Here is a 19,763-nt window from a genome sequence, read left to right on the forward strand (position 1 = left end):
ACTTGCACTGCCAAATTATCCATCATATAGTGTTCTGTAGTATATGAGTGTGTTGTTTAGTGAATCATGCACCTAACAGCAATATGTTTTCCATTTGAATCTCACCATGCTCACCCACAGAGGTCACAGTGGTGTTAGAGTGCTATGAGCTGAACAACCAAAAGTCTGCTCTGACTTTCACTAGAAGCTCATACTTCACACTAATAATTAAAAGTCTTAATTTCACATAATTCGGCTCAACAGTGGTTGCCTCAATACAATGACATTCTGTGGTGGACTCCCAAAAGGTTGTTTTCCTCCTCCCCTGTCATTTTTCAGTGGCTTCCTCAGAAGAAACAAGTCGTGCTGGTGCTTGTTTCATAGCCAACAAGTTGAGTCCTCTATCAGCTTCTCCTTCCAGACATATCCTATTCCTATCCAGGTGATGTTGGATCCAATCAGGTGCCAAGCTCAAACCACTCCATTGTATATTACATATCAATCTTTCTTTGGGGATTGTTTGCGAAAGGCCTCAACTATTATTTGTGTGAACATTACCAACTATCACCACTTAGGATCCATGACTATTCATCCCTACTTCTTTGACTAGTAACATGACTATTTATGCACTAATGAATACACATTGTGAAGATTTTGTGTTGGTTCATGTTCATTTTGATTTGCCAGCTAACACAATAAATTAATATAACTTAACGCTGTTTACAATTACCAATGTTTGTATTTGGCACTGTGTGAAGAAAATAATGCATCATTTAGATTGTTTAAGTTAGCCTGACTAGGTCTCAAATGATTGCACTGACATCAATCATATTTGTAACACAGTAAGTGCACTTTTATTTTATGTGAATAAGCATTCTCCATGTGCATGTATTTCCCTGTGTGCTCTTCCATCTCAGAAAATAAGGAAAATAGAACCCTCCGCATTCGTGGTGATGTTTATTTTATAAAAAAGTAATTGTGTGAAAGTGTGTTTCTCACTAGGAAACCATAGTCAGGATCTTCTCATCCTTTTGACATTCAATGTCCTTTGCTCAAGTCTCTTCTATGGACTATTCATTACTTGAATTGTCTATTGTATTTCTGTATTATATACGTCAAGCCATCTTCATTCCCAATGCACACCTCTTTATTTTTATGCAGCAGTAAGTGATTACTTGATATATTTTATTTGATGTATCTTGTGCATTTGGAAAATGATTGGTTTAAGTAAATGTATTTTTGCTAATCAATCACTATTATCATAAAACACACACATATGTCAACCCCCTCTTGGAACCTAGGTACCAGATCTACGGGTATGTGAGGAACATCTTTGCTACAGCACTCTACATTGCTGCCAACACTGGACTCCACCTGCAGCGCTGGTGAGTCCAGAACCTTCAAACTGCGCTCTAGAGCGAGTCTTTCATTGGAAAAGGCCATCTCTGCCTCTGCCATCCTCTCCTGTACTAAGGCCTTCTCCACCTCAGCCCTTCTCTCCTCAACAGCTAGGCACGCTAACTGCAACTTCAGGTCCCTCTCTTCCCGCCTATCTCTTAGCTCATCAGGCGTCAAGGAATGAGAGGTAGCCCTGCTTCTTACACTGGAGCCTGAAAGGGACTCCCTATCACTGGGGCCTTCCCTATCAACTGGCGTCCCCGCCCGGTCATTCTCACCCTCTTTATCAGTCTCTCCACCACTCTCTAGGGATGAGGTCTAGGAGCCCTCCCATTGGGAACCCTCGCTACACTCAGGATCCTCAGGGTACTCCTTAAGCACACTCTCCCGCCTCCCCCCAGGTATATGTCACAAGCCTTTCAAAGAAATTCAGAGATCTCCTGAGGTCCCCTTCTACATGCAGCCCTCTCTCTCTACAGAACACCTCTAATTCCTCCTGCGTGTAAACAGCAGGTCCTCTAAATCAAAGGTTAGCCCCGTCTTGAAAAGGTGCAAGAAACACAAGTGTGACAACCAAAATACCCAAGCATGAGAACTGAAAACCGGAAAAATGACCAAAGAGAGAAAGTTAAGAGAAGCAAAACATGTGATGGTCTAAACGCAAACTTTGTAGTGAAATGATGAGTCACAATGGTATTGTGCAAGCGCAAGTCCTATCCTCACCGCTGATGACCAATGTTAGAAATGGGGTTTCTGGTTGAGGGTATGCACCTCAGCCAGGCAGAACCCACCCACTCTAGTCAGGGTAAGGGAGTTACACGTCCAAGATAACCCCTACTCACCCCCTTGGTAGCTTGGCACGAGCAGTCAGGCCTATCCCAGAGGCAATGTGTAAAGCATTTGCACAACACACACAACACACGTGACGCACTATCCCCACCACAAAGGAAACACAACACCAAGTTCTATAAAAATATACTGTATTGTACACAACGCAATTATTAGACCAACCATCACATATCAGTAGTATTCTGCTACCTTAGCAGTTGTCAGAATGCTACACATTAGTTACTCTGCAGACTAGCAGTAGTCACATATAACAACCAGGTTATTCAGTATTCTGCAACACAAGCAGTAGTCAGGAAACACGTTGTCATAAATGCCCATAGTAGGAACATTATAAACCATATGGCAAGTCACAAAAACATATTAGCATGGCATGCCCATAATAGGAACATTTGCATACATATATAAAACATCATAAACCTAGGTAGGCAACATATACATCAAAAAAGTCTCTAAAAAGAGCCTATGATATATATTGTCCATTTCAAAGTACCTGGTCTGATGATAAAGGCGTCTCCAGTGCCTGGAAAATGAAACAAGGGGCCCCCGGTGCTCCTCTGCGCTAAATGGGGGCCTCTGAGATCTGAGAGGCACGCACCTCCTCTGTGTTATTGACGGGCCCCTCCACGAGGCCTCAACAGGCCCTCACAAGGGGGGGCAAAATCCTCAAGGCAATGTAGGGGGCGCCACGCACCCCCTCCGATTGGTGACGAGCTCCTCCTGTGGCCTGCGATCTCTAGGGATCCCCCCGGGCCTCTACTGGCACTCCAAAGGCGGGGTGAATCAAACAGAATATAGTATGGGCCATGAGAGGCCTCAACTGAATTTAGAGAAACTCTAAACTTCACCTGACACTTATATTTTTTATTGTTTTTATATTTGTTTCTAAATTATATAAAATATGTGTGTATTTGTTTGATGAATGCTTGTTTCCATATTTTTGTGCATTGTTTTGCATTTCAATTAATCGAAAATGTTTGGGCTCGTGGTCACCGCATTACGGTAATCACTCAGCAGGGGTTCCCAGATACTATTAATGATCCAGTGGAGGTCCCCAGGTTTGATAAAGGATTAGGTCAGGGTCCACAGAAGTCAGAGGGTTAGAAACCACTGCTTTAAACAATAACTCTTGTAGAAATGTTTTTACAGTCTATGCAACCTTTTTGAATCATGTTATGGTGGTGTGCAATTTACGCTAATCCCTTGATTAAAGCCTCTGATTTGTTTTTCCTTGTTGACTTCTTAATAAATCTGAAAATTTAAGGTTAAACTTGATTTTGAAGCTGCTTGATCGAGGAACTCTTTGTCTATTCCAAACTCAAGGATCCAGGTTTAGCAGCCGACCTCACAGTGCATATCCAAACCACACAGATCTGTGGCTGGAGTTGATGAGTTTCAGTTTGCATTTCACATGTCTGCTTATCTTATCACTGCTAACCTCTGGGCTATCATATGTTATTTTTTTCCTAAAACCCATATTACATGTAACTTAAAACAAAGCTGAAGATATATTCCATTACTCTGTGGTGTAGTATAGTAGTGTAGTATAATGTACTTCATTTTTTGCAACCTTATTCTTTGAGGTTCTCGAGACAATCAATCGTCCGATGAAGTCACACCATCTAAAACCGGAAAGCTATGGACAAACCGAGGAGAGAATCTGATTCTTTTCTAAGCAGCAATGTCTGTTTGCAGCACTGCTAAACAAGAAGAGGAGAAAGATGAGTAGGAGCTGGTGGAGGAGTTGTACATGGATGACGAGGAGGTCTTTCTTGGATGAATGTCTAGATAAACGAAGACCACTACAAATCCGGCTAGCATTCCTTCTGTTTCACTTTCGCCAGTCTCCAACGGTCAGCCAAGCAGCCACCGAATCTACCAAACCCCAACACAAGCATTACCTCCTCACAGCCCTCACATCCCAGTTCAAAGTGTAGATTCTCCTGCACACTCCTTCAATGAACACCCATCTCAGGCCTACTCGCAAACATCTGAAGGAGAGAACACCGCTGGTGAGGTCCAGGTGTCTCCTGTGCATGAATCACCTCTCTATAACCTCCCAAGTGCCACCCCTCTCTGTGCTGTTCATCCTGCTAGTCATATAACAGTGTGTCCCATGTCGAAGGGGATGGCATGGTCTAATATTGGCCACTGGGAGGATTATTTTTTCTGACTGCAGACTGATGTGCGACAGGCTAGTCTGACATTTTAGACTCACTTTGATGACTTCCTTAATGTCTGATGAGAAGACTTGTACCTTGGATAATGTTGTGAAATGTTCCCAAGACATGATGAGGCTGCACCAAGATCAAATCAACATTTATTGAGTAGAGAGTAGAAGACACAGTGCCATGAAGACGATGGAGGTATTGATGAAAATGTTCCAAAGTCTACCTTCACAGTCAAAGCATGAAGAAGAATCTATGCAAACACCTGCTCCCCCACCTGCACTGTCACCTGCTCCATCTATACAGCCACTGGCACCCCCACTTGTACAGCCACCAACACCCCAACCTGCACAGCCACCGGCCCACAGGAAGCTGTCATACATCCACACACACATTGCCAACCACCCAAAATGCATACACACTCACAGACATCCACACCCCACAATTGCAAAGTTGTAGGAGATAGTCCCTGTAAGAATGTAAATATGTTTTTATCCTCACCATTGTATACAAATAAAAAAGTGCACGAATTACAACCCTGAGTTGACTTACATATTTGTTTAAATTATTTCACTAGTTGTAGGACATATCATTCAATATCCATTTTCATGAGTACTACATGTAGACCAGTAAGACTATTTGTGTTTCAAGCCATCATCTTGAAAGTATATGCTACATATCAACATATTTAAATGTAACCACATTGAATACAAGACACATAATGCAAATGAAATAATAGAGAGGATTTGTGAAAAAAGTATACGTTTTGGTATTTCACACAAAGAAACTCAGTGTAAAAAAAAAATTGTCAGTCCAAATGAGTGAAACTAACACAAATAAAATCTTCAAGCAGAATGGGCATGGGAAGTTGGAGATGGTTGGCCAACAAAAAATAACTAGTCAGGAAGCATCAGAGAAACCAGTCTATATACAAAGGATTGAACTAAATAGTCCAAAGTCAAATTGTAGTCCAAATGTAAAAGTCCACAGTCAACTAAGAGAGCACTGTTGTATCCTCCTCGATTGCTGTAATCACCCTCTGGAGTACAAATACAGGAACAGACAAGTTTGAAGGGAATTGAGGCTCAAAGGTGGAGAGTGGCAGATGTCTCCTTCACTTTATGGTCTTTAGGCAGGCAGTGGGAGAAGAAGTAGTGCCATGGAGTGCAGCTTGAGGCCCCAATAGAACGGGGCCTCAGGAGTTAGGGAGGGGCAGGTCAGATTTCGGGCCTCCTTTGGGGACATCAGTTCAGTGAGTTCTTCTGGTAGGCCAGGAGGAGATCCAACCTTTTCCTCCCCCTGCCTGGTGGTAGCCCTTTTCATTCCCCCCACCACCTTAAGCCTCTTCAGCCTCTGCCTAGAATCTTTTAGCAGATGATCAAGTGATTCTCTGGGCTGGAGCACTACTTCTACTGGTGGTTGGTTCCTCCTGCTCCTACTTTGTGGTGTTGAGTGGGCGAGCCCACTTGTGAGCTGAGGATCTTCTTTCCTACCCCTGGTCCTGCTAAGATGTTGCTTGGCCAGCCCGGTCTGCTGAAAAGTGTACATAAACAAATATATATGTGGTTAACAAATTAGGCACCACGAAAACAAGAAAGTACCAACTGCCTACATTGCATACCTAACTAATGGATATCCTGTGCAGTCAAATATAATAAGTGCGAATTAGATTAACTAATTCCCAAGAAACATTTGTTCACACATTTTAAGTATTCTGAAGATAATCCTAAAAATGGCTTTTTTGCTAATAAAACTTTACCCAAGGGAACTTCAGATTTCTACATGGGTAAAGCCAATGTTTCCCTTACCATAAAGCTTTGTGTGCATTTAGTACACTTTGGATATGTATGTATTAAATGAAGTAAAGTAAAGTCACGCAATGATGACTACAGTTCATGCTTCTAGACAACGTTTAAAAGGCCTTTGTGTTGCTAGTGATGCCACACCCAGTTTTGTTTTATTTCTGTAACACATTTGTAATGCAATGTGAAATGAGCACTACAATTCCCAGCATTGCTTGATAAAACATTTAGCTGAATGAACTGTTGATGCATGGACCTTAGCAATTTTGCAGCTATGAATCAAGTGATGTTAAAGGTCACAAGCAATATGACAGGACAGCTCCCTAACCACTCAGATCAAACTTTAGGATACATAATGCAGTACACGTACTTACCATCTCTCCACTGCTCAGACTCTTTCAGGTGAGCATGTCAGCCAGGCAGCTTGTAGGACCCTCCGGCATAGAAGGGTCTGGCAGGGTCACTGTGCATGCAGCTGGGAGGACACACTGATGATGGCCTGGGCCTCGAGTCTGGCACAGTCACCCCAGTGTTTTATGCACATTTTGCTCCGCCGGTTGTAACTTCACACTGCACTGCAGTGCATGGCAATGTCCCACCAGAAATGGAAATGTGCTGCATTGTTCAGCTGGCTATCTGTTTCATATTAAAGATGAGGGTACTTTGCAAGCACCCTCTCACTAATAATAGTCTAATCACTCTCTGCGAAGGGGGGGGCCTTCTCATCAAGTCCCTCAGCTACGTCAGGGGCAAGATTGATACAAAGAGCAGCAGGGTGGTGGAGGATGCTTCTTTCAGGAGAGGTTTCACAGAATGAATAAAAATGGCCTATATTTCACTTCCTGAATGCCATCTCCTGTGTATTTGCAGTATGCAGAGTTTTCCGTTTTGACTGCGGAGCCCCTGCTCAGTGTACGGAGCAGATTCTCCATGCTCGGTGCAGACTACCCATGCAGAGGTCCCCATGAAGAAGGGAAAAGTTCTAATTTCTTTAAAATCAGCTAAGTATAATATTAGGTGCATATTGACCTTAGGTAGGATGATTTGTAACACAAATTAAATTATAACTTTAAATCTAGTTTGTTACAAAATTATGGGCCTGATTTAAAGTTTGCCGGATGGGACACTCCGTCGCAAACGTGACAGGTATCCTGTCTGCCATATTACAAGTGCCATTGGCTATAATGCACTTGCAATATGGTAGACGAGTTATCCTTCATATTTGTGATGAAGTATCCCATCTGCCAAACGCTAAATCAGACCTTCTGTGTTATGTGTGCAAATAAATTATTAGGGAACCAAATTTATACCCACATTTAATAGTTCTTTGTGTTATCGCAAAACCTTAATTGCTGCTTACAATGCCATGCAAGGTACGATTTGCACCACCTTGTATGACTTTGGGAATATATAGTAAATAATCACAGAGCATAGCACTGCCTTCCGTTGTGCAACCCTTACATGGGTGGACCAATGTTACTCCAAAATATCCACACATGGATTTTAACACAATCTCCGATTTACAAAGATATGTACATCTGGAATTGAGACCAAATGGTAATCCTTGTAAGAAAAAGCCTTTGAATAACTTCTTCTTGTTACTTAATATTTATATTTGTGATGCATTCAGCATCACACGAACAAATCCAAAAATCCCTCCAAGATTTTATTTGGTGCAGGAAGGACACCCTTCCTGATCAAATACAATCTTGAATCTTGACTGTAACAGAGGAACACTTGCATCATGGGGCAAGGGTGCCTGCATTGGTGAAACACTTCCACATGAGCAGCAGCACAAGGAGATAGCAGAAATTATACTTATCTTGTACAGTTTTGAACATTTCAGGTCCCTTCCCTTTCCGCAATCGGCACAGCAAATTAACTTAGTTCTGTTCCATCAAAGTATATTATCCATGCCTTTAGAGTTTGGCAGAGAGGGTACTCTGTCACATCTACGTAATACTACCATGTCTGAAAACATGAAGGTCAGGTCCCCATTTTCACTCATCCAAAGCCTCTCTATTTTGCTGACATGAAGGTCAAATGGATTACACCATTAAGTCGAAGTTTTGCCATTTATCGGCCCCACAATGTAACGCAGAGACATGTGAAGTGTTTACTGCCAGTCACCCTCATGTAAAAGCTTCTTGCATAGGCCCCTGAAAATGGGGAATGAGCCACACAACATGGCATGTAAATCCCATACGGAGTGTATAATTGCTTGTTTTTTGTAACCTACTGATTCCAAAATAACACATTTTTATTAAAAATAAAACATGCACATTTTATTATAAGACCTTTGTGACATCTGTTTCTGACAATGGTAGAGATGTCTACAGGACCAGGGGACATCTCAAAACTAGAGGAACATTACTCTCCCAGGTCAATGGAGCTCTTAACTCCATAGCCCTGTTGAACTAAAAACATCTAGCACTGTCTTTTTTATTGGCTATCTTTTTACTCTTGTTTGACTGTCAAAACACATAAAGGCTCTAACCCAACTAGCAGCTAAAGAGAAAACAGAGTTGACCAGCTGATCATGCACCTGCATCTTGTGAACTCTGTTTGGGACAACACCCTGGTCCCTGGATTTTCGACATCGGTGAGGGATCAGGGGTATGTGCAAGCCCTGTTATGTAGCAATTTTCTGCAAAACACAACAGGCTACTATTATCTTGCACACAACTTCAGGGGAGTACATCAGCACCCGTTGTACAGTTAAGATATCTGAATTGCAAGTTAAGGAGAGCAGAAGTGTGCTCTATGATGGCTTGTGTGAGCCCTATTGTCCCTCTGCTGAGATACTGTGGTAGGACGTCTGTACGTTGAGAAGATGGGGAGAGAGTGCATAAGCAGCATCACCTGAAGGGGAAAATAATACAAAATTGCAAGTGTTCTTCTGTTAGAGTACATTATGAATGACAAGCTACAAGCAGTGTCTGTTAGGGTCATGTAGGATGCTTGAGTAGAAGTCATTTTATTTTATATGGTTGTGGAAAAGTCACATGCAGCTGTGGATATTAGGCCTGGTGAGTGAGTTCTTATCAAGAAGCCACATTACCAAATTCTCCAGCTACCAAATGCTGTGTAAGAGGTGATATGTGGAAAATAAAACTGTAATTTGTACTGCCTGGAAACACAGCATACACATCAGAGAAGCTGCCACTGGCACCACACACAGTCTGCATGTTGATTCAGTGACAGCGGTGTCTGCTGAGGAAAATGTGTGCTGAGGTGGCTGAAATGCCACATGATTGCAATCAATGGCATCTCATAGTGGGAACTGGGAAATGGCATAACATTTCCTAGCAACACTTAGCCTTCCTGTCAGTATATGTGGCATACCTGTGAAGAGATGCACTCTTTCATTGATCCCTCTCAGGGCTGGCTTGGCACTGAGCTGCCTTCAATGTCACTGGACACCCTCCGAAAAGATCCATGGGAAAGAAAATGTAGAACAGCTAATCTCTTCACTTAGGCTGGGATAGCTTGGGGGTGGCATGTATCACAATCAAGATCCTGCTCCCATTTAGAAATGATGTCCATAGATGACATAAGGTGGGAAGCAGAAACTGGAAATCACTTCTTGGCTGGATATCTACAAGGTGTTAATCCTTTGCCTAAAACTCCTCTCTGTTATCCTCCTCCTTAGATCATTCCTTCATTAAATAATAGGCAAACCCACAAACACATTAAGTGACGAGGTGAAAGCTCTGAAACAGGGTTTTTCTGCTTGTTCCTTTTTTTATGTATTCAGCCTAACTGTGATTTGCCATTTGGCTAACAACATTGAAATGGGGGGATGGTAAAAAAAAAGTCTCATTTATTTACCAGGCACGTGGGAAGTGTTTAAATGCTGTTAGATACGCGAGTTCATGAGCTTTGTATTGAGGTTTTTAACTTCTGATTAACATCCACATTTGAACAGATTGTAAAACAAAATACAGAAAATGTAACTCATCATTAATGTTTACCTGAAATTTGAAATGTTGTTACAACATAACAATACATATTATTATTCACACATGTAGAATAACAGGATTATATTACTGGAATGTATTTGTATATATATTTTTACACTAGTTTGCGGGTGGGTCAGGACCAATTCAAAAACCCCTCGAGCTCCCTCCCAAAATAACTCCTTACTCCACCCTGTACTGCTCACATTTAAACTACAGTTGTTGGCTTTTCCCCCAAGTTCTGTGTATCCTTCAGTCACTTAGAACTCCAATGTATACTTACATGTAGCCACACTCTGCAGTTTGCTACATGAACTGAACACATAAATATAGGACCGGCAGAGGGTTCAGAATCTGCAAATTATTTGAGATTAGCATTTTGTGCTACTGTCTGAAGTACTACAAAATGAACTACAAGATGTAGTGTTTGATTCAGGACCTATGTGTAGAATCCTATACCTATCCCTGTCCTATCTATTTCTGTGTGGGTGCTCTGCCCCCAGTGCAGACTCTCCATCCTGAGTGCAGAGACCCGACCCAAGTGCAGAGACTCCACAATCGTAAACATATTACTCATAAACATAAACTCAAAAATGTGTTTGTGAATACTGAAAAATCAAAAACTTACACAAATGTGTAAGTTTACCTTTGTGAATCAGGCCCACAGTGTGTGTGTCTAGTGCAGGACCTCATTTAGATTGGAAGTTTCTGAGATAACGTCATAAAGCTTGGTGCAATTTAACAAATCTTAAAGTTCTGTCAATCTGATGCTTAACCTAAAGAAGTGCTGCTAGATGAGAATGTGTATCATGCTTTTTCAACAGACAAATACATCCAACTATAGCAAACATATATTTGTTAAATATGCAAGCAAACCTGCACATATACATAAACCTGAATTTAAAATCGCTGTGTTTTGTATGTTTAAGTCTCTTGGCTAAATGTGTCTTCAAACATGTATTTCAGGAAAACAATTACCTTATACCACATGCTCTTAGCAAAGCCTAAACATTAGGAGTAAATATTTAAGTATTTAGGAGACTGGACAATTTGCATATAGGAGCCCTAAAACTCTTTACAAGCATGAAAGAATCATTACTGCCTGAACAGGAGGTGTTGAAGGATTATCTAAACTTGACCGAAAATGTGCTTTATGATGTTAAGGGCTTGCAAAATGTGGCCATCAAAAATCATCCAAAAGGTATTGATTTTCGAAGCTCCTTATTGTGTTTTCTATGATGCAATTATTTGTTTATGGATTATATGAACAGGAAATCTGTTCTAAGGAAATTCTCAAACAAAAGGCACTCATAATAGGCTTATAGTTAATCTTCCTAAATGTATGTATTCTTCTATTTGGCATTTCTATAGCACAAACCTCTCCCACAAGCCAGCGGAGTACTGTAGAGGGTCAAATGCAAGCATACAGTCACCAAGTGACAGAAGAGGGAGCTGGTTATTGGAATGTTGCTGCATTATGGTGTATTGGTCTTTAAAAGAGGTGTGTCTTCAATTCTTTCATAAATTGGAGCAGATTTGGGGTTGTTCTCATATTTATGTATGCATGTAATTCGTTGATTGTAGGATGTTGCAATCAATATCTAAATATATTTTCCGCACATCACTGCCCCAATTGTTTGAGCGAGTGCACCTTTTGTATGTAGGAGCACCATATGGGTGAGTTGCTGAGGGCTTGTCTTATGGGAGTGCTAATATGTAATATACTGAGAAGTAACTGTGGTCACTATCCTAATTTGACCCTACCATCTGATTCCACCAAAAAAGGGCTTGGATTACTCTAAGAGGATAGATCACTCAGATTTTCTTCTGAGGAAGCATGTGGAATGGTGGCTTGGTTATCCCAAAATTATGCAGTTTTTAGGGTGCAGCCTATATTGCAGAAGGGGTATGGAGCTTGGTATTGAAGTGGGGATCATCAGCAAGCGGTGCATCATCCACAAGATGAATGATCAGAAGAGGTCAGACACCAGTCAAAAGTGGGCTTAGAACAGAAGGGACAGTGCTCATCTTTTACTCTTGCTTTGAAGTCATTTCCTTAAGCATGGAATCTCTCTTTACTTTGTCTTTTCTGTCTAGTTTATTTGAAAAATATAGATTCGCACTCATGGTCAGCCACCATACTCATGTCATCAAGGTTTGTCACCAAACCCATCTCATTTATAACAGGGTGAGGAGTAACAAATACTCTAACGTGTACTCCTGAAATCAATCACACCTAAGCATGTTGTCTTGCAAGGCTCAAAGCAGCAAGTAATATGGGCAGTGCTTAATTTGAGGGGGTGGTTACTGGTGAAGGCCACCGGCACTCATTTTGGGGACCAGCACAGATTTTTTTAATATCAGACATCAACCAAGAGCACGACAGGGACAAAAACACAAAGAGAGGAAGAGGAAAACAGACAAACTCTCTCAAAGGGGGGAAGCAGGGCCCAGCAGGAGTGGCATAAGTGGGCAGGGAGTGTGTGGTTTTGAAATATAGAGGTATCAGGTGTTTTAAGACCACCATCCTTGGTATTCCACGGGACAACTTTAATTGCACCGAGAAGAGCTTCGGGCACTCATTATTTTACAGACTAGGTATGGGGAGTAGCCGGAATGTAGCTCCTTGAAAATACCATTTTCTAACCTAACATACATGGACTTATTTTGTACATTTTATATTAAGATAATATATTTTTCTGTTCTAGTCAAGGACGTACAAGTAATATTCAGCACAACTGAATAATTCGAAGAATCAATTCACCAGCAAAAACGAAGTTGTAGTTTCAAATTAAGAGGGCTGCAAAACAGAATGTTGGGTTGTCTTGCTTTGATTAAATTAAGTCAAAGGGAACGACCCATCCTCTGGTATGGTTTACTCATTTATACTTTCAATCTAGTTCTGTTCATATTCTTACCCCAATGATTGATGCATGCATCGAGGTGACACTGGGAGTTGAACTATAGCATTTATGAGCTAGTCAAAAATCTCTGAATTGCATGCGCATTCATATTTGTACATGGATCCCACTTGGTCAAGAAATGCGCCACATTGAACAAATTGAACAAAACAATTGCACAGACAGAACTAGTGACATTCGCTGTAAAAAGCAACATGTCTGTCACGTTAACGCTGATGTGGTCTACATTGTCTCTTTCATGTTTTATTCTGATATCTGTGCTCTGCTAAGAATTAGCGGCTAGTCACTACCCAAAATCAAAGCAGCGCTGCTGCCCTACGCCTGTGTTAGAGATGCTAAGGGCCGTATTTATACTCTGTTTGCGCCGAATTTGCGTCGTTTTTTTCGACGCAAATTCGACGCTAAACTAACGCCAACTAACGCCATATTTATACTATGGCGTTAGAGGCGAATAGCGCCAAAGTTCCCGGAATGTGCGTCATTTTTTAGCGTGAACCCCTTCCTTGCGTTAATGATATGCAAGGGAGGCGTTCCCGTCTAAAAAATGACTCCCAGGCCTTTACGTGGTATTTATACTCCCGGGCAAAAGAGACGCCCGGGAGTGGGCGTGGCTAAAAACGGCGCATTTGCGCCGCTTTTTAACGCCTGGGTCAGGCATGGCGTTAAGGGACAAGTGGGCTCAAAATGAGCCCAGAGTGCCCTCCCCTGCCCCCAGGGACCCCCCCTGCCACCCTTGCCCACCCCAGGAGGACACCCAAGGACGGAGGGACCCATCCCATGGACATTAAGGTAAGTTCAGGTAAGTGTTTTTTTTTTTTTTTTTGTGGCATAGGGGGGCCTGATTTGTGCCCCCCTACATGCCACTATGCCCAATGACCATGCCCAGGGGACAGAAGTCCCCTGGGCATGGCCATTGGGCAAGGGGGCATGACTCCTATCTTTACAATGATAGGAGTCATGTTGATGGGGGATGGGCGTCGAAAATAAATGGCGCAAGTCGGGTTACGACGATTTTTTCGACGTAACCTGACTTGCCCCATTTTAAGACGCCCATGCGCCATTTTCCCCCTACGCCGGCGCTGCCTGGTGTACGTGGTTTTTCTCGCGCACACCAGGCAGCGCCGGTCTGCTTGCGCCGGCTATCGCCATTCAATAAATACGGCGCCCGCATGGCGCTTCAGAATGGCGTTAGACGGCGCAAAACTTTTTGACGCTAAACTGCGTTAGCGCAGTTTAGCGTCAAAAAGTATAAATATGGGCCTAAGTGTTTACTACATTACAATGCAACACATGTAATTGTTAAAACGGATTACCTGATGGTTACTATTATAATTCATATGTCTCATTTTAATTTTGATGTATTAAAAAGGGTGAATGGGGTTTATACTCACTCGGTGGCCTGTTTGCTGCCAGGTTTTTGAAGTGGCTGCCTTTTATCACTTCTGCTGACAGCCTTCCAGTAGTGGCATTGTACAGAAGACCGATCAGGATTTCCGGAGCAGCGCCATGTGCTAATGATTGACATGAAGAAGTGCTTTCACTGCAAGACATTTCTGACGTGCTCATCTGGGAGTCACAACCCTAGAAATAGAAACGAGACTTTACAAAGTTATTTACCAACAAAGAACTTAAAGACACAGGGCCTGATTTAGATCCTGGCGGACGGTATAACTGTATACAACACACGTGACAGTTATCCCGTCCGCCATATTATGATTGCTTCAGGATATAATGGGATTGTAATACGGTGAACGGGATATCCTTCACAGTGAACGGGATATCCCTCACGTTTGTGATGCAGTATTCACCTCCGCCAGGATCTAAATCAGGCCATATGTTTCAGTTTCTGGCTGTGTACACAGTAATAGAAGAGTGACATATCCAGTGTCACTCCAGCATAATGTATTCCTAAAAGTGAATCCAGGGATAGTCTGGGCATACTTCTCAAATCAACAGAATCAAATTGATTGGCTGTGAAATTAGGGAGTTATAGAGATCCATAGGTTATGGCTAAGGGATGTAATCGTCACGATCTGCCTGCTCCATCATGCTGTTGGGCACCGGGTTATTACTAGCCATCCAACTCAATCGGTCATTGTACCAACTTCAACAAAACTATTTCGATGTAGTTTAAAACACTATACAGCAAGCCAATAAGACTAGTAATTGCCATTCTTTTGACCAATGGGTGGTGATGGCGCATTATAAAGAAATGGAACAATGACTAGAATTATCAGCCACTTTAAAGATAAAAAATACTGTTACCAGATGAATTCGCCATAGCTCTCCTTCCCATCTTTCTAAGTAGTTAGCTCTATTTCTGCAAAAACCTCAGGTGGTGTTTTGTAAAATTGCTAGGTAATGCATTTTGTGCAAAATATTTGGTTTGTACCCATTCTAAATAATGCTTAATGATCAAAACAAACTAGAAAAAAAGTAGAGGGAATGACTTATCCTGCACAGACATAAAATGGTTAATTGTCAATTTAAGATGTTTAGGTCTTCCCAATTCATTGGATGAGCCTGACACTGAAACATCTTTTGCGGTAGAATATAGCAAATTCTGGGCATTAACCCCTTCGCTGCCAGGCCTTTTCCCCCTCAGGTGCCAGACTTTTTTTGGGCAATTTTGGGCAGTTTCCGCTTAGGCCCTCATAACTTTTTGTCCACATAAGCTACCCACCCCAAATTTGCGTCCTTTTTTTCCAACATCCTAGAATTCTAGAGGTACCCAAAGTTTGTGGGTTCTCCTGAAAGAAACCAAGAAATTAGCCAAAATACAGCAAAAATGTCATTTTGTTTCTAAAACATGGGAAAAAAGGTTGCAGGAGATGGCTTGAGGTTTTTTCCATGAAAATGGCATTAACAAAGGGGTTGCAGTGCTAAAATCACCAGCTTCCCAGCTTTCTGGAACAGGCAGACTTGAATCAGAAAACCACATTTTTCAACACAATTGTGGCATTTTACTGGGACATACCCCATTTTTACTATTTTTTGTGCTTTTAGCTTCCTTCCAGTTAGAGACAGAAATGGGTGTGAAACCAATGCTGGATCCTGGAAAGCTAAACATTTCTGAAACGTAGAAAAAATGTTGAATTCAGCAAGGGGTCACTTGTGTAGGTCCTACAAGGCTTTCCTACAGTAAATAACAGCTGAAGTAAAAAAATATTGTAATTGAGGTGAAACAAACAGCCCTTATTCTTCACGTTTTACTCTGTAGCTTTTTCCTGCAATGTTAGATTTTTTAAAACAATATATCGTTACGTCTACTGGACTCTTCTGCTTGAGGGAATATGTAGGGCTTGTAGGTTCATCAAGAACCCTAAGTACCCAGAGCCAATAAATGAGCTGCACCTTGCAATGGGTTTTCATTCTGTACTGGGTATACAGCAATTCATTTGTTGCAATATAAAGAGTGAAAAATATGTATCAAGAAAACCTTTGTATTTCCAAAATGGGCACAAGATAAGGTGTTGAGAAGAAGTGATTATTTGCACATCTCTAAATTCCGGGGTGCACATACTAGCACGTGAATTCTATCACAGGACCGGAGGCGAGGATTATGCAGATCTTTCTTCACTTTTTATTAAACAGCAAGTTCAAAGTCAAACAAAACATGAACAAAAAACTACAAGTTCCATGAGCCCGCCGCCATGGTAACGAGTATCCAATGAGGTGCACTCCTTCATGTTGGTATAAATATCCCGAAATGCGTCACACTTCCTCTTTCTTCACTGCTGCGAGTCAGATAAGTGCCTTTTTCTGCCTCCGGTTAGAAGTTTGTTTGTTGGCTCGCGTTACTGCTTCAATTGTGTTTTCCGTGTATTTAATTGTTATAGCAACGTTCGTTGCTACGAGCGGTCCGGAACAGACGTTTCCGCTCGAGCGTTTCATTTTTCTGTTTCGCCCTTGGCGTGTTTAAATACGCGTCGGACCCACCAGAGGGCGCGCGCGCTGCGTTTTTCAGCGTCAGAGAGCGTGTTACTCTCAGCTCTCGGCGCTCGCACCTCACGTTTGTTATTTTCTTTAAGAATTGAGGGTTTTTACCTCAGTAGCACGTTTTCGTGCCTCTGGTGCAGTTTTTTCCCTACCTGTGACACCCGTTTGGGTAAGGATTACCCCATTGGGAAGGCATTATTTCTTGACTTTACTTGAGTGACAGAGAGGGTAGGGATTTACCCTATATATTATATATATTTTTGTTGGGTGTATACTCTGTCCAGTCCTCATTATGCAATCCTCTCAAGTGAATGAACCTTTTACCAACATGTCCCCAGGTGAGGGTCCCTCTCACCGTACCCTTCCCCCTGGGGTGGACGCTTTATTTTCACAGGCTATTTCTCACGCTTTAGCCCCTCTTAGGGATACTGTAGCTAAACTTACCGAACAGGTGTCCAGGGGTACGGGCATGTTTGGTGTGACGGGAGCGGAGGGTGATTCCTCTACCCTTTCGGCTCCCAGGAAAATGCGCAAGCGCGACGCGGGGCACCTGGAGGATGGTGAGTTTTTATCCAACCCCAAGAGTGCGCGCGCGCATAAGCGCTTACCCTCCCGGGAGGGCCGTTTGCCCGGGGTAATGGGTGACATGCTTCACCACCTATGGAACCCTGATTTGGGATCCCCTAAAGGCTTCATGGGAGGTTCAGATGAGGACTCATCATCTTTGGATGACGACTCAGGTCGCCCTTGGCGTCCTGGTGCTACCCTACCAGATCCTTCGGATCACGGCGATTCTGACTCCGATATGTTTGAACCGGAGGGTATCTACCATCCGCGTTCCTCGGAGTGACGTCCAGACCACAAGGTAGCTGAATATGTCGCCAGCAAAATTAGGCAACCTCTGGACAAAGAGGTGCGAGCTCGTCTACGGGCGGAGTGCCCACGCCCGTCTTTATCGGATAAGGTCGCTTTTACGCCTGACATTGACCCTAAAATGTGTACGTTTTTTGCCAAGTATACCAAGGATCCCAAAAAAAGGGATTGATCGCTCCTGGAGGGCATGCCAAGATAAACTTCTTGATGTGTTAGGTCCCCTCACACAGATTATTCAATTAGCGGAGCGTGCCAAGCAAGCAAACACTCTCCTTCAGACAGACATCATAGCAGGATGGGCTCAGAGAGCTGTTTGTCTCCGGGGCAACGCGAACTGTGCCATCTCTGCAGAAAGACGCAGGTCTTTATTGATCAAAATCGACCCCAAGTTAGGGGAACTGTCTAACTCAGAGGCAGGGGCTGTTGCCCAAGGCAATTTATTTGGCGTCCCTTTTGTGAAAGAGTTAGGAAAATTTGTGGCTACTTTTTCAGCTTTGGATAAAAGCACAATCTTTAATCTTCCTAGGGTTTCTAGTGGATTCCCGATCGGCGTCTCTCAGTCTCCCGACGACGAAGATTTCCAAGATAAAGAAGGAACTGAGAAAAGTCCTTCGACGAGACCAGATTTCACTACGTCAGTTAGCCAGAGTGGTCGGCCTGCTTTCCTCTTCGATTCAGGCCATTTTTCCTGGTCCCCTACACTACAAAGCCCTGCAACGCTTGAAAGCGTTTCACCTTCGCCGAGGGGTGACGTACTCCGAGCTGATCTCCCTGTCTCAGGAGGCAAGGACGGAGTTGTTTTGGTGGCTGGACCACATGGAGGCATGGAATGGCAGGGCCATTTTTGGAGCAGCCCCGGATCTGGTGATCGAGTCAGACGCCAGTCGCCAGGGATGGGGGGCTCGTTGCGGGGACATCTCGTTCGGGGGTCGCTGTACCCCGCAGGAACTAACCATGCATATCAACTGCCTGGAGCTCCTGGCGGGATCATTTGCGATCAAATCTCTCACGAGAGACAAAGTCTCATGTGTAGTTCTACGGATGGACAATGTATCGGCAGTACAATACATAAATCGTCTAGGGGGGACAAGATCAAGAGCCCTAGCGGAACTAGCGAAAGATTTTTGGCATTTTTGCCTTCAACACCAAATCTCAGTCACAGCAGAGTATCTTCCGGGATCCCAGAATATCTGGGCAGACTGGAATTCTCGGTTTCTCCAGGATCCCAGCGATTGGCGACTACATCACTCGGTTTTTCAGGCGATCATGGATCGTTGGGGTCCCTGCTCAGTGGATCTCTTTGCGTCTCGTTGGAATGCTCAGCTTCCCCTATACTTCAGCTGGCGTCCGGATCCGGGAGCGGCGGCAGTAGATGCGTTTCTCCAACATTGGGGGACCCTTCAGGGTTATGCTTTTCCCCCGTTTCTTCTTATCCCGTGGGTTGCTGCTCAAGTTCGCCGCCAAGAGGCGACGGTGATTCTAATAACCCCCTGGTGGAGGTCACAGGCGTGGTTCCCGACTCTGCTGGAACTCTCGTGCGAATGTCCTCTTCGCCTCCCGGATTTTCCCTCAATACTCCTGGATCCGTCGGGTTTCTGTCACCCTCTAGTCCTTCTAGGTCATCTTTCCCTCATAGCTTGGAAGATTTCCGGCATCGTTGGCAAGACAACCGACTTTCGCAGGAAGCTAATAACTTCATCGCACAGGCCTGGGCCCCTGGTACATGCAAACGATATAGATCAGCATGGAATAGATGGTCTCGTTGGTGTGTGGGCAAACACTGCGATCCCATGGGGGCCAGTATTACCGACATCATCAATTTCCTTGCAGAATTAGCAAAATCCGGCTAGGCGTATCGCACGATCAATTCTTTTCGTT

The 19,763-nt window shown here is 43.2% G+C and overlaps 1 protein-coding gene across 2 annotated transcripts in view; it reads right to left on the minus strand.

Moving 5' to 3' along the window:
• SYT14 (synaptotagmin 14) overlaps positions 1–19,763 on the minus strand; it is a 987,902-nt gene that overhangs the window by 11,573 nt on the left and 956,566 nt on the right. For both annotated transcript variants that reach the window (XM_069233958.1, XM_069233957.1), the window contains exon 7: positions 14,465–14,654. In XM_069233958.1, coding sequence (XP_069090059.1) covers positions 14,465–14,654 — 190 coding nt within the window. The remainder of the gene's footprint in view (positions 1–14,464; positions 14,655–19,763) is intronic.

The sequence above is a fragment of the Pleurodeles waltl genome, chromosome 5 (assembly GCF_031143425.1).
Source record: "Pleurodeles waltl isolate 20211129_DDA chromosome 5, aPleWal1.hap1.20221129, whole genome shotgun sequence".
Lineage (NCBI taxonomy): Eukaryota > Metazoa > Chordata > Amphibia > Caudata > Salamandridae > Pleurodeles > Pleurodeles waltl.